Raw genomic sequence first — 26,128 nt, forward strand, 5'->3', positions numbered from 1 at the left:
AATGTTGAATTTTTCAAGAACCGTGGTAAACATCACAACGCACTATGCGTATATATTTAGAAATACAATTTTTAGAATTCAGAGGATGGAGGCTTGCTCAGTAGGGATGAAGTATGATGAAAGTTTTTATAGGCCTTATTCCTGAACACACAGGAACCTCACTGGGCTCTTTCCCAAAAGTCCCATAAAGCAAATCATTGTTGTCCATTGCTGACACAACTGGCGCAGTGGACCGATTCAGCTTAGTATCTCTTGGCTCTTGAACCTGGTTAACTTTAAGGGTGTTGTTCACCCACACTGTTCTTTTTTGTCTCATGATTCAGAATGGGAGTATCTGTTCTTTACTCAAACACTGATTCACAAAGTGGTAGGGCTTTGTGGTGTCTTTGTAGTCAAAATATGCGATTACCTGGACAGTTATGTGCTCAGACAAAGCTTGATAGAACAATGTTTGTATTCACAGGAGAATAAAGTTATTGAGAGAGGAACAAGCCCTTAAGATGTGTGCACAATGTTATGCCCAAACAGGTACAATTACGTTAAATTGTATTTCAGGAATGTGAGGGGAGTCCCAGGAGAACACTCATGTACCCAGGAGAGACAGGCCAATGCTGTCATTTCCTCTGGCTTACACTATCTTTCTCAGACAAACTGTGGCAGTCAGCAATGAATCCTCAGCAAGCTCATGAGAAGGGATCCAGCACAGAGCCAACAATCTCCAAATGGGATTATTGCAACATGAGTTCTGCCTGTCACTTCATAACAAGAGCCTAATGAAGCCTAGTCACTTGTCATTGTTTACATGATTTTTATTTATTTTTATGACTGTGCATACAAACCAAGAGAGTGCTTTGAGAGTTCTTTCTGGAGTTAATTCATGAGAATTTTTTTTCATAATGAAAAACAATAAAAATGTCAGAGGGAGAGCAACCCCAGGATAGTGAAGTGTCTGTTTGAAGCAGTGCACATAGAACAGTGCAGTGCTTCAGAATGGTGGAATTGGTCTTGGTCAGACTCTCGTATGAATTGACTTATTTTATTTATTTAATACTGAACAATATGCAAACAGATGTTCTGACCGTGATGTCCTGGGATGGTGGAGTTGCCAGTTAGATGTCAAGGGTAGTCAAATTATTGTTACTGTCTCCAGTACACACAAAAAAAAAAAAAGCAAAGAAAGATAAAAATGTTATCCTCAGTGCACACAACCTGTTATGTTCACAAACTGTTTTTCATCCACTGGCAACACTGACAGAATGCATGGAAGATGCATTTCTGTTCCTATTAGAAACAGAACATAACCCTCCAGCTCACATAGTGTGGGAATGTACTCTGCACTGTCCTGGAAGGTAAGGCTGCCTCCCTGTAGAGACACAAAACAGCATGAGGAGAATCTTAATTTGTTTGTCATACTTTAAAAGATGTAATGAATAAATGCGCCAGGTGAAGTTACTTTGTTATGTAGGCCAAACATATATCAGTTAACAACAACAACAACAACAACAACAATAATAATAATAATAATAATAGCATCTTGTAATCTTGTAATATCTTGATCCCAGGTGCCTTTTCATTTTCATACCTCATCACTGACTTGATACATGTAACTCCATTTTAAGCTCCCTATGGAAGACTTAAACTTGATAAAAGGGTATTCTTTAACTGAGATGATTGTGGTGGTTTTGAAATGGTGTTTGATCTTTAAAAATGGAAATCCTTTGTTCACCCATCTGTGTCACTGTGGCTTCCCTGACAGCTAAATCTATAAGGCCTGTCAGGCATTAGGATCATTATTACATGGTGCTTAGCACATACAGCACATATTTTCCAGTAATTGACATATTACTACCCAGTCTACGTAAGAGGCTTGCAGGGTTGCTATTTTGCTATTAAAATCTAATTCTGAAGTTTGCATCGTCAGTTCAGATGCTATTTGCAAAGGACATCAAAGGCTGAACTCTTGAGACTTGTGTCATTGTGACATTTCAAAATATTAAGTGCCACGACTAATCACATTTCCAGGAGATTCTCTTCACCACAGAATGACAATTTGAGAAATAAGTTAAGAAATAATGGGGTTTTTATGTAATTTCCTGCATTTGTTCCAATTAGCTATAATGAGAGAAGAGAAGTACACACTTGTCTTTGCCAAGGATGACTTCAGGATCTTTTCACTATTCATAGACTAATAAAAAGTAGAAAAGAGGGACTAACATAAGTGTCACTTTCAAGAAATATTTTCATTTAATACTTTTCTCAATAATTTCAGCAGTTACGCTGCCCTTGTACAGTTCAGTTACGTGGCATTGCCATAACATGAGCATGGTACCAATGTGACCTGCAGTGAGTAATGTAGCGCAATATACCATAACTCAAAAGATAAAAGAGTCCTTCCTGGGAATTCATGTGCAAACTGAATGCTGCCAACAAAACATTTCAAATATTGTTCTCATAGCAACAACACAGTTCAGCTCAAATTGAAGACAACCAAAATACATCTGTTGAATATTTAGATTCAGCTACAAAGATTAAATCTCCTGTTTGGATTAAATCGATAACTTCAAGTTCATTGAAACTGGTTTAACCAGTTACATGATAAAAAAAGAAGGCTATTTGAGTCAGATACAGACTAGATATTTAAATTTTTGTTGAAATCCTTCTGCATCATATAAAAATCATATCACAATACAGAAAACCTAGAAATTGTGAAGATATGCCAGACCCAGGAGATGCTTGGTATATGTTGTTGTTTCTTTTGTAACATTGATGTTTTATACTCAATTTTGTTAAAGATTCCAAGACTTGCAGTCTAACTGGAATGCATATATCTTTTTTGAGGAGACAATGATCTTGGCAAAAGCTTGATGCCAACATTTGACTCATGTGTTATTGCCGGATAATGCCCGCAATTAATATCTTTCAAAGAACAACTGTTAAAGACGCCAAGGAGAGGCTTCAGGCACATATGACTGTGCCAGAAAAATCTTATTTGTCTTTTCTAGGCTAAATATATTGAATGTGCCATTGTGTTATTGTTCATGTTTACTAGTCATAATGTAACTGGAATTTACATTTTTCAGCACAGATTGAAGACAAACGTCACATAAATATAAGTTATTAAAAATAAATCTCTCTCTTATTTGATACACCACTGCTGGGTTGGGCAATCTGACAGCTCTGGGTTGGATGTTGTAATGAAGGGGTTAAATTAGGCATGTGTTTCAGCTTTCCCATTGTCTCTGGTCATGTGTATTGTTGCAAAGACACACATTAGGGGGGGGTGCATCTCCTCAGTGGCTCACATTTTGTCACTGTCCACATACCACAACTGGAAAACAGGGTGGCAAAACTGATGTGGCACCCAGACCAGCAAGCCAATCCTAGGGGCCAATGCATAGCATAAAGGAAAGACCAGCTGTATTGAGGCAGATTGTCTGAGGCCACTAAATATTTAAATTGGCAAAACTGAGGTTTCAAGCAGAGAGCACAATGGGAAAATACAGTGTCTCTCTTTTCATGTTACAGCTAAAAAGCAAAGAAGCTGAAAACAGATCTAGAAAAAAAGAATAAGAACAGTTCAAAATCAGCGCAGACTTCTCCCGTAAGGTAACATCTCTTCAAGCTGTATGTGAGTCTCTTCAGTGTTCTCCAGAACACGTAATAGCATGTTATCGTAAAGTATGTGTGTTAGCCTCCTATAAACTTAGACTTTCAAGCCAGTGGCAGATATTTGGCTCATGCTGAGAACTTGGCAAATTGCAGATTTACGTTCTGTTTACATTTTTATGGGAAATTTACATGTGAGCCTCATTAATAAACTGATTATGATGGTAGAGCGGAACGAAGATGGCTATTTTGTTTTAATCCAGTTCTGTTTCGTGATTAGGGATTGGCTGTAGATCCAGGCCTGGAGGGGTGCAGTTTTTTAAGTTATCTTTTTTGGCATCTGATTTACACATGGAGCACTGAGCTGACCCTCGGTCCAAACTATAACTAAATTAAGCAAGGAGCTGAAGTAGAGTAAAACCTGCTGTTGAGAGCCTATGGCTCTCCAGGACAGGAACAGTGCATCCCTGCCATAGAAAATTACCCATTACCTTTTTCTCCTCAGAACATTTTCCCCTAAACTATTCGTGTTTCTGGATTATTGTGAATTCTTTTAATTGCTTGTATATAAATATAAAAAAAATAGAATATATATTTTTATATTTTCGAGAACACTTGGCTCTGAAAGTCAGTATACTTTTTTGTCAGTTTTTGAAAATTAAACCCTGGGAAAATGTTCAGTTGGTCATTCCCTGACAAAACAGGTGATTGAATAAAAGAAAGCACAATCCCTGGGATTATTTTTAAAAAGCCCTCTGTAGCCTTGTGGAAAGCACTACAGCTGTGGACAAAATGATAAAATTTGGACAATTTAACTTTGTCACCTCTGTCAAAGATCAGAGGATGTGACTATATGAGGGTTTGAAACCAATTTCTCCAGCAGTGGACCTTAATGAAATCAGGATGGGGCTGGTGTGGACTGAGCACCTGGATCTCAGCAGAGCAGAAGCAGGCCTCTTGCAGTCGCACACACTGTTAGTACAGCTGGTTACCAGATCCGCCTGTTGGGTTAGATGTCTATGAATGTTTTAGGCCCTCTTCCGACCTCAGACTGGGGTGGGTGTTTCTCCTGGCACCCTTGGGGTGAATTTGTCGTTTTGGTTTTATTTGATTTTTATTTTTTTCTCCGCGGTGGGGATGATTTTGGTAATTATCACCATGGTTGCCAGCACATAGCGGGTGGTGTTTAGACAGGGAAGCAGGGGGAGGATGCAAACCTTGGGATGGAGGGGGAATTATAGCTCTTGTTCATGGGAGCAGGCAGTGGGCGTGTGCTGATGACATGGTCAACATCCCAGTCCACCATTCTACCTGCCTGGTAGTAAATAAGTCATTTACCGTCTGGAAGTAGGGAGATTACCCAATTCATAGGTCAAAACAATATGTAAGTAACAACAGCATGAATATTAAAGTCAAACTGCTCTTGTCCTTCGATTGAATGATCTGAGAAGATATAGATACTGACTGTAAAAAAGCCACATACACCTTTTTAACTGTGTATGTCTGGCTGAAGAAATCATGACTGCAACCGACCCGGCGGTCATAAATAATTTTGGTACCGTGCAGCTGCCTGAGCCTATATTCAACAAACAGCATGGTCCCACAAAGGCACCATCATATCCACACAGTCACAGAAACCCTTCTGACAGCCTAGGGAAACAAGGACTGCACTAATGAGCCTTAATTACTCCCTTACAAGTTCTGTTTGAACAGTGACATACAGCAATGTTGAATACTGTGCGTGTTCCGAGTGGCCGGCCAGAAAACTCCTACAATTGCCCTTCAAGCGGGTGACATAGTCAAGAAACACACTCCTTGACTTGCAGCCTTGAATGTACTTTTTCCCCAGGCCAAACCAAACCGAAGCCGGCCTGTTGCTGTTTGGATAATGAGGGTTTTATCTCTGTTATTCTTATGTAGCACAGAGACATTCTGCACACAGCCCTGTGTAACTCAATGATGGAGTAGAATAGTTTTTTTTTATTTTTATTTTTTATTTTAATCATTTATTTCTTTTCCAAATTTCCCATAATTCTGGAGCATAAATGGGCATATGCCCTGGCCAGGAGTTTGTGTGGCCTGTGTGGTGAATATCATTTCCATTTTAACATGACCATGGCCCCAAAGAAAAGAATGTTCCAAGTGCTGACGTCTGCTCTGCGGTGCACTTGGTTTGTCCAGCCTTGATTGACCATCTGACTGATGTGCTTTTGGCGATGAGGTGTGAGACCAGACTGGCACGGCAGCTCACTGTGTTTCTGAACAGGCCATGACCTTAGCCCTCCAAAAATGTGCTGTCGGATATACTCTCAAGTCTACCACAGCTAACTCGAGCGGATTGCTTGAAAAGGAAAAGGACCAATGAAGAACTCAGATGTTACTCTGTGGTACATTTCCCCCTTAACTGGAACAAAAATGGTACAAACTGGTGTAATTCAGGTGTACTTTGCTACATTAAATAATTTTACCCACCACTCGCCTCCCCTCCAAAAAATTAAACACATAAAGACAATAAATACAAAAGAAGAATTCAAGATTTATTTCTTTTTAACAGTGCATATCAATATTGATCCAAAACAGTCAACAATGGAATTTACACTAACTCTAACAGACAAACAAACCATTTTCATCAAAAATCTCTTCTGATTTGATTGATTCTGAAAGGCCAAAGATATCCACATCCACAGAATTCAGTAGCTGTGATTTGCCTGACACAGAACTAACCACCAAATGAAACAAAAAAGGTAATTTCTGTGAGGTTTTCTAACACTAAGATGCCAAGAGCCATTTCATAAATCCCTTTTGTAAACTTGTAGATCACTTAGAAAGGGAATGCTCAGCAGTACTGCTTTATTTTAGCACTTTGTTTCCTTCTGTTTTCTAGTTTTTACTGTGTGTACACTGCTGATTTGCTAACCTCCCCAGTGCATTCTTCCCCATTCCTTTTGGTTCAGCTTAATTTACCCTGAAAACAATGCCCTAGCACTGGGATGCAATCCATCTGTGAAGCTATAGGAGTTGCAGTTGCATGCAAATTCTCCCTAGTGCAAGTTCGCTCCGCGAAGGAGATGAGTCAATCACAGACAATGTCAGAGATAAGGAGGAGAGAGGAGGTCTTTCTCTGTGCTGAATTCTCTCCAATTAGAGAATGTTTACTCCTACACTTTCCTTCAGTAATAAAAACAAGAGCAAAAAAGCATTTGTTACCAAGTCTAGTGTCTGGTTGCCTCTAGTGATCTAAACGGCAGTTAGAAAAATGAATAATTAGTTCCTAGTGGAATATCTTGTGCTTAAGCGGGGCCTCCTTGCCATTATCAATCTTGTCTCCTGGGAGGAGACACAAATGATTGGACTGTTATACGCAGTCAATTATACAGTGACTAATTACTGACCACAGAAATGGAAACGCCTCCCAGCCACAGCTCAAAGCAGCCCCCTTCCACGGGAGGGGTGGCACCTCCCCAGAGTGCATAAATCAATTCAGTTTGTGATCATCAGGCTCTGGGATTTACAGTTCACTCAGCCCATGCATGGCTCCAATTCACAACCCTTCTCGAGTACAGATTTAGTCTCACAAGAGGGAAAACGCAACACTGAAAAGCAAGCACAAGAAAGTGGTTGTGACAGAGTAAGCAAATAAATATATATAAAACTGGCAGAAAATGAAAAGCAAATTCACAAGTAATTCCCAGCATGTTTAATAACATTGTTTAATGTGTTTTCTGTTATGTTCTCTGTTTTTGGTGCACTGCCCCCGGTAATACGAGATTGATGTTTCTCTGAAGGAAAAGAAAACCTCCTCGCTGTGCACCAATGGGTGGCATGCCTCTGAATACAATGCAGGCCGCAGCCCTGATGGGGTCGGAGATAAGGCCACAGGGGAACGGGAGAGGCGGCCACAAAACAGTCAATTTATCATAGAACCAAGAACCATAATCAAACATGTGTCCTCCATTACGGCTGATGGAAAACAAATATGCCTGCTCAAGCATTAATCAGATGTGGGTAAAATAGCCACCAGTATCTATCCCTGACTACTGAGGGAGAGAGAGCAGACCACAAAGTAACAATCAGTATAGCTCAAACAATATTTCAAATGTGCGTTGTCAAACAAATATTTCATGTGCATTCTCAGATATAAATGAAATATTTATTTTATGGCATAGTGATGGGGGGGTGGGGGGTGGGGGGAGTAATAATAATTTGGCCTCTACCAGAGTCTTCTGCCGCTGTACCCCACAAGACAACTGGTGAAGCATAAACAGATCAAGAACAAATACTGTGCAAGCGATTCCTAAACTCTCCAATAAGATGGCTCACCACTTCATAAACGGAATCAGTCAGTGTTGGGGTGTAATGTTCCAGCACCCTGAGACAGCTCTCTCTTAAACAAGCCCTGTGGCATGGAGCCAGTCTGGAGAACATGGCAGGTGCACATTCTTTCCAGGTGCAGTACCTTCCCTATGGCATTTGTGAAAGATATGTTTATTACAACATTCTTTCAAACAATGACATTTTGTTTTCATTGCATTTTACTAATCCTGATTCTATATACTGGTGTTCATCTAGCTTTATTGTACGCACTATTCTGTAATTATCACCGGATAATCTTCAAAATGAATTCATGTAATGAAACGTATTAAGATGGAACATTAAGTGCAAAACAGTCTTCATTTTCTGAGTCCCTATTTTTCCCCACTGCTATTAGTGAAATGATGATGAATTCTCATTGATTTATTGCACATGATCTTATTCACTTTTCTTCCATACTAAACAAAAATTCACACGCACACACACACACGCACGCACACACACACACATACACACACACACACACACACACATACATTCACACACAACCCAGTCTTTCTTCAAAGTAAATTCATGTAAGCATTAGACAAGTTCTGATGATAAAAATAGGTTTCATATTCATTTGGCAATTTACAAGCATGACTTTTTCTTAAATGAGCTTGAGCATAACTGCAAGAAATTTATAGAAATATACTTCCACCATGAAAACAGAAATCTCATTTTTAGGGAGTCTCATATTATCCATCTCTGTGAGTTTGCCAGTTTTTATTCCTTAAGTATTAATGATCTGCAGACCAAAAATAAATTTATTCCATGTCAAAGTGATTCTTTTCATGCATCCGTTTGGTTTAAATGAAACGCTCCTTGCTTTGATCATCTCAGTTTTGTCATATAAAAAGAGCAGCCTGGTCTCCTAGTAACCCAGATTTAACAGTTATAAAATGAGCTATTGTCTTCAACACAAACCATTCCCTGTTACCCCATTATTTTAAAGATAATTCTATTTAAAAAGTATACAAACAAGACCAGGTTGTTTTTGTATAAGGCAAAGCTCAAAATAATGACCACTCTTCTGCAAACTCATGTCCCAGTGTCACAGTTTATGGTTACCATTTGCAAACTATAAATAAATAAAACTTTATATATATATATGCACACATACGCACATACGCACACACACACACACACACACACACACACGCACACACAGACACACACACACACACTCATATTTGTTGAAAACTGGAGTACATTACTCCATTACTCCAACTGGCCACTTAAATTCATGAATGTCCATGAAATGCCAATGTTTTCAACCGAAGTGAAATTCTGCTATGCCACATCAGTACTTCAAGTCCGTGATTTTCTCCGTGTTTGTTCAGCATGCCGTGCCGGGTGCCGGGTGCCAGATGCTCCTCGTCACCTGGCAAGCAGAGAGAAGAGCAGCGGCAGCAGGATTCCCGCCATCTGGGGTGCAAGGCCTAGCGCTCCGCCACACTCCATAGCGTTTTCCTGCGATGCAAACGAGAGCAAGAGGTGTGAATTTCTCCTCTCGTGACATTTCACAGGGGAAACTGGAACTGAAGCAGGAATGTAATTCCGTAGAATTCTTACATCCAGCTGAGTATTAAATAACTCTTACATGGCTGTTCATGGATACACTGCACCTGAACATGATCTGGAACTCTGGTCAGCACAGTCCGCGCTAGCAACTACATAAGTGCCGGGAAATGCTTGGCCTAAGTATGACAAGGCCACCACTGTGGCCAAAGATATCTATGGTTTCAGTCATGTGACAATAATGATATTGTCTGAGACTGAGTTTAGACAAAGTTGCACCACACACACATACACAAACATACACCCACAGTACCTCAGGGTGGAAAGGATGACAAGAATCAGGGCGTCTCCGGTCCTTCTGTGATTTTAAGCGCTCACATTTCAGGGATTCGTTATGTTCAGCAGGAGTTAAAGAGAGTGCTAGAAAACTTGTCATGTAAGAAATGAGTGGAGTGTCAATGTCATTTCCAAAATAAATAAAAGAACTGAAGCAACATTTATTGTTCTTCATGCATTCTTGCCTTCTGTAATACCACGTCTGTTATAGATCATTTCTTGATTTAAAGGTGTTGTGAAATACACTTCCCAAACTCTAAAGACTGTAATACTTTAAAACCTCAGTTGTTCATGTTAAGATATATGCATTTTCAAAGGCATTAAGACACATCTCATATAAAATGAGAGCAAAAGGGGAAGAAACTTCAACAAAGCCTGTCCACAAATTAAACAGATTTTCCCCCTCAAATGTTCCCAGCAGCACGTATTCAAAATAATATTTAAGTGACCAAAATGCTGGCACCACAATATTTATGAGGTGAAAAAGAAATGATAGGCTTATGCATTTACGTCCTACTTGAAAGAATGTCTTTTTCTGCGATTCTCGGCTCAAGACAAAGAATTAAACTAAACAAAATGAAGGCCTTGGAACTGACCACACTGAGTCAATAAAAATTTAATTAAAACCTTCCTTGTCTGTAATGCTGCTTGGCAGCACAGCTATCTGGATAGTTTTATTAATTCCTTATTACTGAAAGTAGGAACTGTTAACAGTTAACTGCCTGATAAACACCATTGCATGTTGTGGTGGTTTATGGTTCAGATCTTCAACAGCAAGAAAAGAACTGGCAGGGGCCCTGCTGTCACACTGACTCACACGTCTCACAACACACACTGCAAACCGTAAATGAAAGGGCCATCGTCAAATGAAAAACACATCTAGCACCAGCACCATACAATTCACCCAGAAAATTGAACTTTTGTCACAAATCCATTTCAAAAGCTCTGTGAAATTCCATGGAAGTGGCAGGGCACGCTGAACTTTTACACAGATTCACTTCATCAAGAGACAGAAAAGGATATACATGATCTCTATGGGCTCCATGGTGATGGGCGTGGCAGACCGGCAGTCGCATTTACTGTCCACCACCACCATAAAAAGGTTGCTGCTCGGGATTTGCTGAATGACGAACGATCTGGAGGAAGAAAAAAAAAAAAAGTCAAAATGATGTTTTCATTTTCTTTCTTTTCCATCTCTGTACTGTTTTTCTTTGCGGAGCTGAGTGAAGGGTCATAGATGGTTAGATTCTTGGGTTAGGAAGCACACTTCATGTGAATGAACAGAACACACTGTATGTTTAGAATGCAATCAAAAACTGGTTGTAAGGGGCCACACTGTATTACATTACAGTTATATTTAACCTTGCAAATAACTTTCATGCTTGGAAATCTCTTTAAAGGCCATTCACATTCAGTACACAGAGGCAAACAACACAAGGCAGTAAAAAATAATGACTGCTTCTAAAAAGTAAAAACCCTCCACATGCCATATATAGATAGTGAAAATATCAATGTTGTTATTTTGCAATAAGTGATGTAAGAGATGGAAGAGATTTAAACAAAATATAGTTATAGTATCATATGAACATTTTATTTATCCCAAATGCAGCACTGATCACTCTCTCGCTCTCACTCTCTTTCTCTCCCTCTACCTCTTTCTCTCTCTCTCTCTCTCTCACACACACACACACACACACACACACACATACGCACACGCACACACACATACGCACACACACACAGACACGCACACACACACACAGTGTGACCTGGAAGGAGAACATGATCTCTGTGTGTAGTAATGACAGAACATGTGCCAAGGTGAACATAGCCTCCACAATGTGATCTGCCTTTCCAGATGTTTTTCTTTTGTTTCATCTCCAATCACCATTTTTATCATATTCACTATAAATGATCTTGAAGACTTTTTTCCTCCTCACCGATGAAGTGTTGCAAAATATAAAGCATTTGAAAAGAGACAAATTGGAACCACACTTAAACTCCCAAATTTATTTCATTTTCTATAGTCCTGGGAGATGAATTTTGATTTGGGGGCCCTGGCACCCGATTTATAAATCTACATGAGGCCAATGCTGGGAAAAAGTCAGTGGGATGATCTTTCCTACAGTATCAGAGATTTATGGATTTCACTGTAAGACATTTATCATGTGGTAGACAAATTCCTGTGAATCCTTTCGTCTTAAAAATGCCCCGGAATGGAGGGGATAGCTCTACTCAACCAATATAAAACAGAACCTGCTGGGAGGAAATGACTCTGGTGAAAAAAGATAAACACATCGCAGCAGCACAGCTGCTGATTGGCCAGAGCAGGGCATGTCATCAGGACACGGAGGGGGAAACAACAAACAGAGCTCCAGAAGTCCCTCAAAAACGAAACCCGCCATTTCATTGTGGGGACGAACTAAGCTTTTGATGTTTAAAATTGAGCAGAAAACAGATGATGCAGAAATCAATGTATAGTTAAAGTGTAATAAAAATAAAGAGAGACTGCAAGGCTGATGTATATGAGCCAGCACTCACAGCCCCGCAAACCATTCCCAATAATGGCGCACTATTACAGGCAAGCTAAATGGACTGCATTTATATAGCGCTTTTATCCAAAGCGCTTTACAATTGATGCCTCTCATTCGCCAGAGCAGTTAGGGGTTAGGGGTTAGGTGTCTTGCTCAAGGACACTTCGACACGCCCAGGGCGGGGTTTGAACCGGCAACCCTCCGACTGCCAGACAATTGGTCTTACCTCCTGAGCTATGTCGCCCCCTATACTCTAAGCTATAAGCTAATCTATACTCAACTCAACTGAGATCAAAGAGGCAAAGACAGTCATTTACTCAGCAGGTGCCATCAGCCGTGGCTATTTACAATGCGTAGGATTTACTGCTGAGACAGCCTGTAAACCTATTTATTAAACTGGATTTCCTATACAAAAAAGTGGTACAAAGTGCCATACTTGAAGCTAATGCACTGCCAATTACACACACGACAGGCAGTGAAACTATTTTCTGCCTCGTTACCAAATGTCTACAAGAAGATGTAATGACTTGCAAGGTGTGAAGTCAAGCAGCACATGACTACCCAGTCAACTTCCAAGACACAGCAGTAATTCTCCACAGAGTTATATTAACTTGATTATGAATGGTCCAGCAATTCAGGGAAACAAGCAAAGAAAGAAACATCACAACAAATAGTTTCCATGTAAACCTCTCAGTGAACAAATACCTGTCTTTTGACCCAAGCGCAAACAAAATTATGCAAATGAAAAAATACATTTTAAATGATTAAATGACAACAATTAATGTGCACCTGAACAACTGAAAGAGCTCCTAGAAGTCAGCACTACAGAGAGGCTTTTGGGGATGATGTCAGATATCAGGCTCCTGGAACCTGTGTGCTGTGTTTTGTAATTACGTAATGAATGACAGGGTCAGACTGTGGTTTCAGAGTTAACGAGCGCTGTTAACTGTGCACACATAAAAACAGCCACCGTGTGAGGTTTTCCAATAAGATCTTCCTACCCACAAATCTGAGGAGGAATTTCCCATCAGGGAGTCTCTAGGCTGATACAGAACACACCTGATGGCCACACACCTTCACACAACATTCTTAACCATATGAGCACTTACACTTACTGACTCATGCAATGGACTCATGTTTAAAGTACACTTACTGGTTTGCACAGAGTGTTCCCGAGGTTATAGGAACTTTTTTAAACTTTAAAAATGTATATCAACATGTCACACAGCAAATTACACTATCTACAGCAAATTATACCAGTTACATGCAACTAATCATTTTACTTGTTTAAGAATAACAAATTAAAAATCTAATCATAAAAAAAAATGAAATTGAGCATCAGCTAATCAGGAGGGGGGCCTAATGTGTCTTTATCCACATTAGACCCCCCTCCTGATAATTGAACCAATCAATTTTTTAAAAAGTGTCCTTTATGAATGTACCCTCAGAAATGGTCAAGCGAATAATCATCTAAAAGATTACTACTAGAAGAAACTTTGATGGTTCCCAGAATATGGAGATACTGCATATTAGTTATAGCCGACACCTTGTTTATTTTCCTGCATGCAATAAAGTCTGACAATGTGGAAAAAAAGAAAGCAATAAGAAACAAATGTGGACGAATAGCCAATTTCCCTGCTGCATGTTCCTTTGAAGATGCCTGTAGGTTAGTGACATCAAGATTCATTTCTGAGATATTCTATACTGCCTTTCTGTCAGAACCATAGGCACATTTGATTTGGTGTGCTTAAAACATTACTCTGGCTGGAAAATTGTGCGCTCAGACAATGCAAACGTACTCAATCCCAGTTTCTACCTAGCCCTCATGAAACTGTATCTAGAGCAATGCCCATAAATACTGCACATAAACATGACACCATTTTATTTTGTGAGTTTTTCCGCACTTCCCACAATCCTCCAATGCCTTACAGTCACAAATATGACAGATGACTGCACACGCAGAGGGGTGGGGGGACCTGACCAAACCTCCAGAACATTGCAGGAGTCCTCCCGAGGAAGTAATAAATAGGAGGTTTTATGTAACGATACTTAAAGGCCAGTGGCCTACATTACGGTCTGCATTACAGCTCTACACAGTCACTTACGGGGTTTGAGAGCCAGCTGAACATGGGTACAGCTGGGGGGTTATGGCTGAGCACGTAAAGAGATACGAATCAGGAGCAGATAGTGCAAGTGAGTAAAGATAGTGCACTCTCATACCTGATGAGGATTCACATGAACTCTGAATTACTCTGGACACACAACACAATGAAACCTTAACAATACATCAAAGAGTCCAATAACATTCTACAAACAATTGTGCACAGAGGGGCTGTTCCAGTTTTTTCCCATCCTTTTAGAGCAATTCTCCATTTTTATCAGGTCGCTTATAAATTCCACTCTGTCCTGTGCTATAATGAACAGAACAGTAAATACTCATATAAAGCCAACCACAAACCTCCAAAACCCTGACAGTTTCTCTTAGGGACTAATTTGTTCCAGATTTAAAAGGTTACCCAGAAGAGCTGCAGAGTTTTTAGAACAAACTAGCACCATTTAAAGACACCCAGGGTGGGTCTTTGAAAAAACAATTCCAGGGAACGTTTTTGGTTGAACATGGTTTAACTATCATATATGCCTACTACCTTTTTACATAGAACCTAATTGTATTTGTTAACATTTGGTAAATATGCTGAAGAGCAATAGTAAGGAAAACTTTGTCTTTTTGCATATCACCATAGTTTATCTCACTGTCATAAATGATGGCTTAATTTTCAAATACAATAGAAACATGTAACTATAGAAACTGTATTATGTATTATTGGCAGATTATTGCTTTGTTTCCATTCTTTACATTTAAAGGATCTAAGAAAGTTTACAACAAAAAGTGTGTCTGGATTAAAAATGTCTTCATTTCTAGTCCATACAGAATATATTTAATTAATGGAGTGTTAGAATTATTTTTTTAAAACTAACACACTTTAAGGGAAAGACTACACCTCTATAGTATAATCAGAATCATGACCATGAGAGTTGTTTAGCAAAATATTAAAAGCAAATTTAAAATACAATATGTACTTTCACACAGTATATAGTATAGCAAAAATCACACATTGTAACATAAAATTTTAAATGAACGAAAGCTAGACTTGAACTGAACTTTTATCCGCTCCCATCATAAACTAGAAAATCTCAAATAGAGACAATAAATACCCCATTTCTTGTTACTTACTTCATTATATTAATACGTTTTAAAGATTTATTTAAAATCCACACACATTCCCCTTTAAACTCAAAGATCTTCCTGTTAAATTGAAACACTTTTTGTGAACAGAAATAATATTGGCTCTCTCTAATCAATTTTCTTTATCCAAACAAGATTTACTTAATCTCAGCCTCCACTGAGTAAATTTAATGAGATTACACAGATTTTAGGAAGATTTATTAGCTAGGTTTTAGAGGTCACACAACCACATGTGATCTATTTAAATCCGCGGCCTGAATACAGTGATGCCATTCGCTGTAAATTTGCTAATGTGCTTGGGATTTCTGCCATCCTCATCCCAATAGCGGGATCCATGTCCCACACTATTTGCTGTAGCTCTGCCAGAAGGTCTTTTTAGTAGTTTAAATATTACCTCAGCTATAATTTGTGACAGTAGTGTTTTGATTTTCCAATATCATGACACTTTTCTTCTTGGCATCCTCAGCTCCATGATTGCACCTTTAACCCCACAAGGATACACACGGAGGATACAAATATCTCAGCTTGCATTTCGTTTCCACAGCTGGAAGCAATGAGCGCTTATTTGAATGATCCGTAGAACACCCCGAAATTGCCTGACAAAAAACCTTAAATTGTTAATGGGGACCACACTAATTTTCTTATTTCTGAAAGGAAGCTTTTTTCAAGAAGCTTGTCTTTTCAGTACTACCAAGTCTACATGTAATCGCTGTGTATGAATGCTCTCGTCACATTTTTAATCAGTAAGATATTTTCCCAATTAAACTTGTGCCTTAAAGTATAATTTTTTTTTCTTTTAGCACAGCTTAGAAAAACAGAGTAGGTTCAGTTATATCGAACTGTACACCAGAGAGTATAGGTGTTTAGGTCTGTGGAAGGCAATGATTTCGTGAACCAAAGAATGGCAACTCTCCGAAGTTGCCTCCGCTAAGCCATGAACACATCAAAACACCTGTTAAATTATTTTTTGTAAATAATGCAATATGAAGACTCTTCCTCCATTCAGCATGTGTGCAATATATACTGCAGTCCTGTTGACCTCGCACCCATAGTCTTGTTCGTACTTTGACCCCACCCTCAGCCTCACTCACAAAACCAGAGATGAGTGACAACATCAGAGATGTGTCAGGAGCCCTAATTCAAGTTCTTGCTGCAAACATACAGCAGGGCTGCAGGTCATGTAGAAGGGCCTGGTTTTGGTCATCTTGAGGTCTGTGGGCAGAGGTTGCAGCAGCTGGTGATTCAGCACCAGAGACGGTAGGGCTGACTTATGCTCAGAGCTATCTCAGACATGGTGGTCTGCCCCGACCCTTGCCTGAGATAGCAGTGAAGCCCCAATGAGGGAAAACCGTTAGCGGTTCAAGCAAGACCTGGGGCCAGGAAGAAAGTCACAGTCCGATATTCTACACAAACCTTATCTCATCTGCTCAGAATTTTTCTTTGTTTAGCCAAGCCAGTTCACAACACTTACAAAGAATCTCGCAGCTTGACTTCTCGCGCCCTGTGATATGGTAGGTTTTCTCTTATGGTAAATACACGTCTCTTCCAGGGAGGGAAGCGGGACAGCTAACAAGATAAATGCATGCCAAGAGGGTCAAAGTCGTAGTCATTTTGTTAGGTCTGTCAAGAGAATCGGCAAATCAACGGTGAGACGTTCCAGACGGGCGGGAAGTCTGGAGCCGAGTGACGAATCGACTTTATTACCCTCACAACCTGGAGATTCGAAACTCCGAGCAGCAACAGTTCAGTGCACATATTCAGCTCATTTCCCATAGGATAAAAATATGCCTCTCATCAGACAAACATTGTTCTAACAGCAAACCTACACTATATGTCCTTTTTAACACCATCTCAGTCACTTCTATTCTTACTCCAAACATTTGGTTATGGTTGCACTGGTGACTGGCTTTTGAAATAATAACCATTTATCACCTCAAATCACCAGTTATACCCAGCAACATATATCTGCATACTTATTCTTCATATTTGTGTCTTTCAAACCTTCGTCCACCAAGTTCCAACCATGTGAATTATGCTGGAGTACTACTGCCCATTCTTCATAACCTGGGATAAGGTCCTTCACATTACACAAAAGCAAGACAAGCAGCACTCATGAGGGTATGGCAACAATCAACTACAAAGGCAAATAACAGACTGAGATGAAACGTAATGTGATTTAGCAAAGGATATGGGCTGACGAAGGCATTTCTGCTACATCTCAATAGAAATGCCTTCACAGAGAAACACACCTCCCCTTCATCTCTGGCACATACTCTACATTGTCTCAGTAATATCACATTTCCCTCATCTTCAGCGGTGTGTCTAGAGTGTAAATCATACTGACAACCCCAAATACGGACAAACCACATTGTTACTTTTTCTCTCACTGAAACCTCAGACATCAAGATTTCTCTCATGATGAAAATGATTTCTGAAATCCAGTCAATATCGTCATCACATCTTACACAATTCCAATTTGTCATTTAGCTATTTCCTTGGATTAAAACCAACTAGGGACTTTTGCCCATGAAAAGTATGAACCAGACATATTCATTGGTCTTGGCTGCGTACTATTTAGTCGGGGTATGCTAGATTCACACAGATTTTCATTGACATATTCACCAATAAAACAATCGATCAATCAAAATGCTCACTGAATGCTGTCTTTATATCTAACATTAATTTAGCACCTGTGATGCATGGAATGCGAGACCAAAACTGTGTGCGTTCTCAAGAAGGAACCACGCCTCTCTTTTTCTGAGGTGACGATCTTGCCTCATTGTTTTCCACAGCGATACAAAAATACAGCACTTTATCTAAACACTCCAGACCAATTAACCACCCTGGTATGGATCCCTGTAGAAGACTGCAGCTAGCATGGCGTCAACACCAGACCGAGGGAGAGGCACATGGCCATGCCCCCGGGCCATCAGTGATATCTCCTGCCAAACAGCTGTGGCTCTGCCTGCCTCTTCTTTGGGGACTGAGTGATTGATTTAGGATAATACTGCCGCTGAGCCCTGCCGAGGAGAAGAACTGGACGCAGGGAATTGCAGACAAAGGTTCATTGTGAATGCGCTAATTGCTAACTCCACGTTATTGGTACTTTACTCCGGGAGCCAGAGCTTTGAAACAATGATGAAAAAATAAGAACAACACCAACTTTGTAGGGCATTCCTTAAATATGTCGCCTCTTCAGCGCAAAACATAAAGGAACCGAGATGAGCGTGGTGAGCATGCAGCAGAAGCATAAGGAAAATGTCTGCTAATTTCCTATCTGGGGCAACAATTTGTTCCATTAAATGATGTAAACAAAGGCGAGTTTATATAAGACAAAATTTGTATCACTCAAGAATAATTGCAGCAATTAAAACATGGAGGAGTACAATGACAGCTCTTGTGCCATGGTGAGAGATGAGAGCACTGTCCTGGGTCAAAAGGCCCCTAAAAAATGCCCCCCCACCCCACCGCCCCCGGTCATACTTCGAGGCTCTGAACCATGCCAAATGTCAAACACTTGCTGAACAAGAAGGAGGGGGGGTTGCTTAAATACATCATAAAAATGTGAGCCATAAGCAGGCTAATAATAAGGATTTTCTTTACATATACAACTCACTTTCCTTATACATTTTCATGGCTGCAGTGGGTGTGGTGAAGAGAAGGGGGCCTCCACCTCCAGCAAGGAGCAGCTCCACCCAGCCACGCACCGAGCTCAACTCCACCCTTCTTCCCCTAATACAATCCCAAAGCTGCCATCTCTTGTGTAAACGCATGAAGCGTATGCGTATGTGTGTGCGTACGCATGTGTGCATGGAGCTCTGGGGCCTGATTGGCTGAGAAATGACAGCTCCTGTAGGTGCCGTTGAGCACATGATTTACTCACTTGATGCATCCCTCGCAGTCAATGTTCCCCATAGTCTCCTTGATGGTGCGCTCAGAGACAAAGGCGGGGTACTCTGTGTCACATGGTACCAGCATGGTTCTGCCACCCCGTTGTGCTATGCAGAATGGATATGATAAGAGTGTTACAGTGATAAGAAATAAGAGAAATTCCCCTAGTCCTACATACAACTGTGTAGACGGTTTGAATAATTTTTTCACACATTAAGCACTCATTTTCATCCAACAATTTTAAATTATCAAATTTTCGAAACATACACAATATTCTCCTCAATTTATTTAAATGTTTCATTTTACATTAAATTAAATTCTGGCAATACAGGCAAAATGGTCTAACACAATTAAAGTGCTCTCAAGATTATGTGCCATTAACAGACAATGTTCAGCTTTTAAGTGTTAAATTCCTAATGTTATTAGTTTAAAGCTGCTGCCATCTAGTGCTAATTTATAGGAAATGCATGTCTGTCAGAAAATGATCAAGCCTGTAGTGTTCTTCTCACTTAACTTACATATAAATATTTATTTTTTTAAATCAGTGCATTCAATTAAATATAGTTCCCTCTGGAGAGGCGAATTATGCTTCATAAATAATATAAAATAGAGATCTGTATCTTAATGGATCATTCCCTTTTGGTTTGGCATCCAACATCCATATTTCCTAATGGAGACAAATTCAAACCACAGTATCCATGCAAAATAAATATGAAGTCAGTGTTCAATATGTTATGACTATGGCAAGTAAAAATACCCATTATTTTGTTGGAGAATGTAATATATTGTACTGTAATTATTTTACCATAACATTAACAAACAGAGTGTGCATAGAATTGTACTTTCCTTCCAAATTCAATGAAGGGAAAGAGGAAAAAAACGCAAATAATCAGAGAATTTTTGCGGTGTTCACAGTCCATGCTCCACACAAACCTGTCTGTGAGTTTTGCCATTAGGATGGCCGAATAGTGGCATAATGAAGCAATATTGAACCGAAATGCCAAAACCCAGGCAAGATAAACAAATTCCCAAAACAAATTATTTTCATACTTTCAGCAGTTCCTTTCTTATATTATAAGAGTGGATACTGCCTCCTAACATCACTAATATGACACGCACACTTTTTCACAAATAATAGAGTCATTTCGGGACAGCAACAAGAATTTTGTTCTTTTATAAAATATCTGAGGTCAGTGGAGGTGAGTAGTAATTTGTCATTTTATGCTTGCTCTTTATTTTCTTTATTTTTAGCAACACAGTGAGGAGGAGGACAGGAAACAGGAGATCCCAGAGCAAAGCACACTAATTAAGGCAAGCAGATCAATCCAACCTTATCAAACTAACAGCTTTTCCAGAGAAACTCTTACACAGTGTCTCACAGAACAAATCACAGAAAAAATATATCACATTTATAACAAATACATACATTTAAACAGTAAAAATGAACAACCAACTTTTAAAAGACCAGAATAAAATTTAACTTGCTAGGCAACCTTTGTAATAATGTTCCAGTTCATTCTCATATTCTCATTCATATAAAAATTTAATGAGAACATACATAATCTTTCTGGCCTTTGGCATATATGTGTTTTTGAGCATGCCTGTTTGTGTGTGTGTGTGTGTGTGTGTGTGTGCATCTGCATATGTGTGTGTGTGTGTGTGAGTGCGTGTGTGTGTATGTATGCGTGTGCGTGCATGTGCGTGCACGTGTGTTAAATTACATGGAATAGTACATGATTTGCAATGTTACACTCACGAAGGGATTGCCAACCCCTCCCTGCTGTGTGGAGAGCTGTGGAAGCCATCTCGCTCATCTGAAGTGTGCACGCTAGATGGAACCTGTGTGAACTCAGTGTGGCTTGGAGGCTCACATTATAAAAACACACTCCACCTCCTGCACCCCTTTGCCCACACTCACCTTTGGCTGTGAGATCTGAATACCACCAGCTGTACAGATTGAACTCCACCATAAATCTATAAAGACACAGAGGAGATCATTCTCACATTCTCTCAATATCTACAGTAGCAGAACCTTTACATGATCTTAACAGTTGCTAGTACAGTATTTAGATGGCAGCAAAGAAAAAAGTATCACCCTCTTGCGAAATGAAAATCAACAACATATTATAACATTTCAGAATCTGTTCTGTGATTAAAAAAAAAAAAAAAAAACAAGGAAGAAAGACCAGCTGTGACATCAGGCCACCCAGGAGGAAGGAGGAAGGTTCTATAACCACATAGAAGATGCATGCTGGGAAACACGAAATGAGTGGCTACATGAGGTTATCATTACAGCTTGCAAATATTGCATGAGTGCATACTGTAACCTCATCATGTCAGAGAACAGATTCTAAACAACAACAAAATAATAATAAAGAAATCACTCAAATGTTACTTACATGACAAGTTCAGTCATGAGCCATTTTACAGCAGCAAAGAAGTAAAAATATGGCTGGAAAAATAAAGGAGAAAAGAGAAAGAACACAGAATTATTTTACATCACTTCATTCTGATTTGATTGGAGTGATGTGTGCACAGTCATAAACCCATCAGTGACAAGACAGAGTACTGAATTTCAAGCTTTTACGGATGTGGCTTCCCCAATTGTTTTGTGTGGGGGACCACCTTGGAGAAGGGAATTAGCCCCCACAAACTGCAACAAATAAATCAAATACACAATATTAATGGGGGGAAAAGGGAACCAGAGATGGATATGGCATTCACATTTAAAGGACTCTCACTGATCCTCTGGAATTCAGTCATAGGCCACCATTAAAATACAACCCACAGAATTACTGTATGTAAAACTACTGCTATAAATCTGTACCAGTCAGTATTTCTGTTGGCCTCCATTTCAATAAGAATGAATTAAAAGAAGCATGCCTGCTATGTCATTTTTTTAAATAAATCTTGAGTAATGTGGATTGTAAATCATGCAGGACTCTGTTCATGCTGTGTTTTTCCCAAGGAATTATAATGTTCCTTGGTTTTTTGGGAATTGTATCACTATTTCAAAGTATACAGAAACTAGGTTCCTTTAGATAAATCTTTACTAAAAACACAACAGGTTCCTTAAAAATCTGTGAAAACTTCTGTTGTAATACAACATTTTAAATGTGTGAAATACAATACTTCAATAAACTTTATTTTATAACGTAACTAAAAAAAAAATCAAATATATATTTCAGATTTCAAAATATACATTGTATATTTAAACACATTTCCCAGACATAAATATCAAAAAAATAAAAATCACTATCAAACATTAGAAGTTGAAAAGTAAAAATAAATATTATTTTTTACATTTCATTCTCCTTGAGAGTACTCACATCAAGCAAGCTGTGAGCGCTGTCACTGCTTTCAGCATAGATCTTACAGATGGCTTGATAGTCGTAAAGCGTGACCCTTGAATTACAGAGAGGAGAATTAGATAATGAGTCTGCAGAAAAAGCCCATTTGTAAATGCACTAAATATGTTGTAAAAGTGCAAAGAATGCTTTGACTTTACAAGCAAACAACGTTCTATCCAAAAAAACAGACTTTGGAGGCTGATAAATTCCTTTGTCTTCATTTTGGTCTTTTAAAGTGCAACTGGCAACAAAATATTCTGTAATTTTGTCAGCACATCAAAGGGCCCTGAATGAGGGGAAAAAACCCAAATTGTCTCATATCCATCTCAAATGTCACATGATAAAAAACAAAGTCTACACTGAGAGGCAGTCTGTGAGTGTGACTGCATGAGAGGAGCGATGTCCAGACCCCGGGCAAAGACACAATCCTGTCTCACGTCTTTTATGTACTATAAATGGCCTTCACTTTGACTCATAAGGTCTAAGAGATCTATAGTGCACTCGGCCTGATATCTTCAACAAATTTGTATTTTGGGAGTGCTTCTTGAAAAAAGCAAGCACACAGAAGCCCTCCAGACCATTTAATTAAGTATATATGAAATGAATTGTCTGAGACAACGTTGAACTTTAAATGCTTTGAATATCAAAAAGGCACCGTTCAAAAGATTTTCTTTTTTTTCAATTTCACAGTGGCATTTAAGTTCAAGGCACATACAAACACTGGAATATCTCTCTGACTGACCCTTAGCACCAGGAAAGGACTAAAAATCAGAGCTGGCCCAGGACCTAAGTCTGGCCACCCTGTTCACAAGAGGCGGTGAAGGCTTTCAACTTTAAACCTGCCGTGGTGTCCCACAACCAAAACCACCATGCAGAGAACAGTGTCTATTACACGCCTGAGGTGGTCTTAGGAGAAGGCGTCAGGGGGGATCTCAGTTTTTCCATTTGCACAAAGTTCATGGGAATGAAGGAATCAGGTGCGGGTAGATCCCGGTGTGGAAATTGAGGGCTTTGGAAGCTTAGCCCACTCGGTGAAAGTGCAATCTGGAGTACATTATTAATGGACGTCAGACGCAGCCTGACGCTGGTGCAACAGCGCATGGTCATTCTGCATGCAGGCAAAGGGAAGGCTTCGACTCCCTATCATTAACAGTGACAGAGAAATGCAATATGGGTCTTGATTCAATTAAATCTAATCCAACGGAACTGATGACATTAACAGTTCATTTGACTTGAGCAAAATTAAACAGTGAGGCAAGTGCTCGGACAGACTGAGTCCTTGCTCTTCATTGCGGATCTAAACCTAAGCTTTTTGAAGCACGCCATTTCGTCTCACACATAAACTATTTGTATTTGAATTGTTGCCCTTTCTGACCATTAGAGTTTGAAGCAGTTTCCCGAAAAAGCATCTCTATTACATCTCTGTTGAAATCTGCAGGCCATGCGTCAGCCTCTGACATAATGGGTACTATACAGTTATTTCTCAAATAGGCCAAATACTGACTCTCAGTTTGAAGAACAAACATAAACTGGTTTTATGTTATATTTACAATCCTATTCCATGTTATATTTAGTTCATAGTGTTAAGAAACCACATTTAAAATCATTTCAACATTATTTTCTTGTGCTGAGAAATAACTGAATGCTAGTTTTTAGTGACATAAAACATACAGTGCAGTGAGTAAGTATTTGGACAGAAGTATAATTTTTGTTGCTTTGGCTCTGCACTCCAGCACATAGTATTTGAATGAATACATGAATGAATAGTGCAGACTGTCAGCTTTAATTTGTGGGTATTTACATTTGCATCGAGTGGTCTTTGTAGGAAATACAGCTCTTTTTATGCACAGTCCCCCACCTTATGTGCAAAAGTAATTGGACAAATGAACACAATTTGAAATAAAATCCCTGGTGATGTTCTGCCAGGCCTGTACTGCAGCCATCTTCAGTGCCAGTTTCTTTCTGGAGCATTTTGCCTTCAGTCTTCAGCAAGTGAAAGGCATGTCCATTTGGATTTGGGATGGGTGATGGACTTAGTCAGTAAAGAACATTCCACTTTTTAACCCTGAAAACCTCATTGGTTGCTATAGCAGTATGTTTGGGGTCACTGTCCTGCTGCAGGGTAAAGCGTGGTCAAATGAGTTTTGCAGAATTTAGTTGTATCTGAGCAGATAAAATGTTTCCATACACTACATAATTAATCCTGCTGCTGTCAGCAGTCACATCATCAATGAAGATAAGTGAGCCAGTTCGAGTGGCAGCCATACATGCCCAAGCCATGACACTACCTCCACCGTGTTTCACGGGGGGGGGGGGTGTTTTGGATCATGAGCAGTTACAGTAATTTCTTTCTCCACACTTTCCTTTTTCCATCACTTTGGTCCAGTTTAATAATGGTCTCATCTGTCCATCTTACTTTTTTTTGTTGCAAACTCTAACCTGGTCATTCTGTCCGTCAGGTTTACCCGTGGCTTGCATCTTGGGGTGAACTTTCTGAGGTTGGTGTAGTCTTCTTTTTATTGTAGTCCTTGACACATCTATTCCTACATCCTGGAGAATGCTCTTGATCTATTTGACAGTTGAAAAAGATTTTTTCTTCACAACACAGTGGTCTTCCGTGGTCTACCAGATTGCTTGCTATTGCTGAGCTCACTGGTACATTCTTGCTCCCTAACAATGTATCAAACAGTTGATTTTGAAACACCAAATATTTTGGCTGTGTCTTTGATTGATTTATTCAGATTTTTCTGTCTCATGAAGGCCTACTTTACTGGAATTGACGCTTATTTGGTCCTCATGTTGAGAGACAACAGCAACAGACTCCGGATGCAAATTCCACAGCTAGAATCAAATCTAGACCTTTTGTTACCCTTCTTGTGCATGGACTAATGATGCAAAGACACACAGCTGGTCAAGAAACAGCTAAGCAGCCAATTATCCAATTACTTTTGCTCCTCTAAAACAGGGGGACTATGTACAAAAAGGGCTGTATTTCCTACAGGGATCACTCAATGTGGATGTGATTACATTCAATTTAAATTTAAAAGTCAAATTCGCTGACAGACTGCACTTCAACCTCATTGTTTTATTTCAAATCCTATGCACTGGAATACAGAGCCAAAACAACAAAAATAGTGTCACTGTCCAAATACTTACACACTGCACTGTAACACATTCACTCTATTTTAATGTGCAGTGCCAAAATTTATTTTCAATTGTTCAATAGTTTTAACACTGATTAAATAACTTGTAATCCAAAAGTAACACATCCACTGCATTTTAGTTGATTTATATTT

The 26,128-nt window shown here is 39.4% G+C and overlaps 1 protein-coding gene across 3 annotated transcripts in view; it reads right to left on the minus strand.

Annotated features, from left to right (window-relative positions):
• Positions 1-6,122: 6,122 nt before the first annotated feature.
• Positions 6,123-26,128, minus strand: part of cacna2d3a (calcium channel, voltage-dependent, alpha 2/delta subunit 3a) — a 182,387-nt gene continuing 162,381 nt past the window's right edge. For 2 of the 3 annotated variants that reach the window (XM_064298290.1, XM_064298289.1), the window contains 5 exons: positions 22,812-22,887; positions 21,882-21,934; positions 21,401-21,456; positions 19,475-19,589; positions 9,884-10,949 (listed from right to left, as the gene is read on the minus strand). In XM_064298290.1, the coding sequence (XP_064154360.1) occupies positions 10,808-10,949; positions 19,475-19,589; positions 21,401-21,456; positions 21,882-21,934; positions 22,812-22,887 (442 nt within the window). In that variant the 3' untranslated portion in view covers positions 9,884-10,807. The other variant, XM_064298291.1, reaches the window with a different exon arrangement.

The sequence above is a fragment of the Anguilla rostrata genome, chromosome 11 (genome assembly GCF_018555375.3).
Source record: "Anguilla rostrata isolate EN2019 chromosome 11, ASM1855537v3, whole genome shotgun sequence".
In the NCBI taxonomy this organism is placed as follows: domain Eukaryota; kingdom Metazoa; phylum Chordata; class Actinopteri; order Anguilliformes; family Anguillidae; genus Anguilla; species Anguilla rostrata.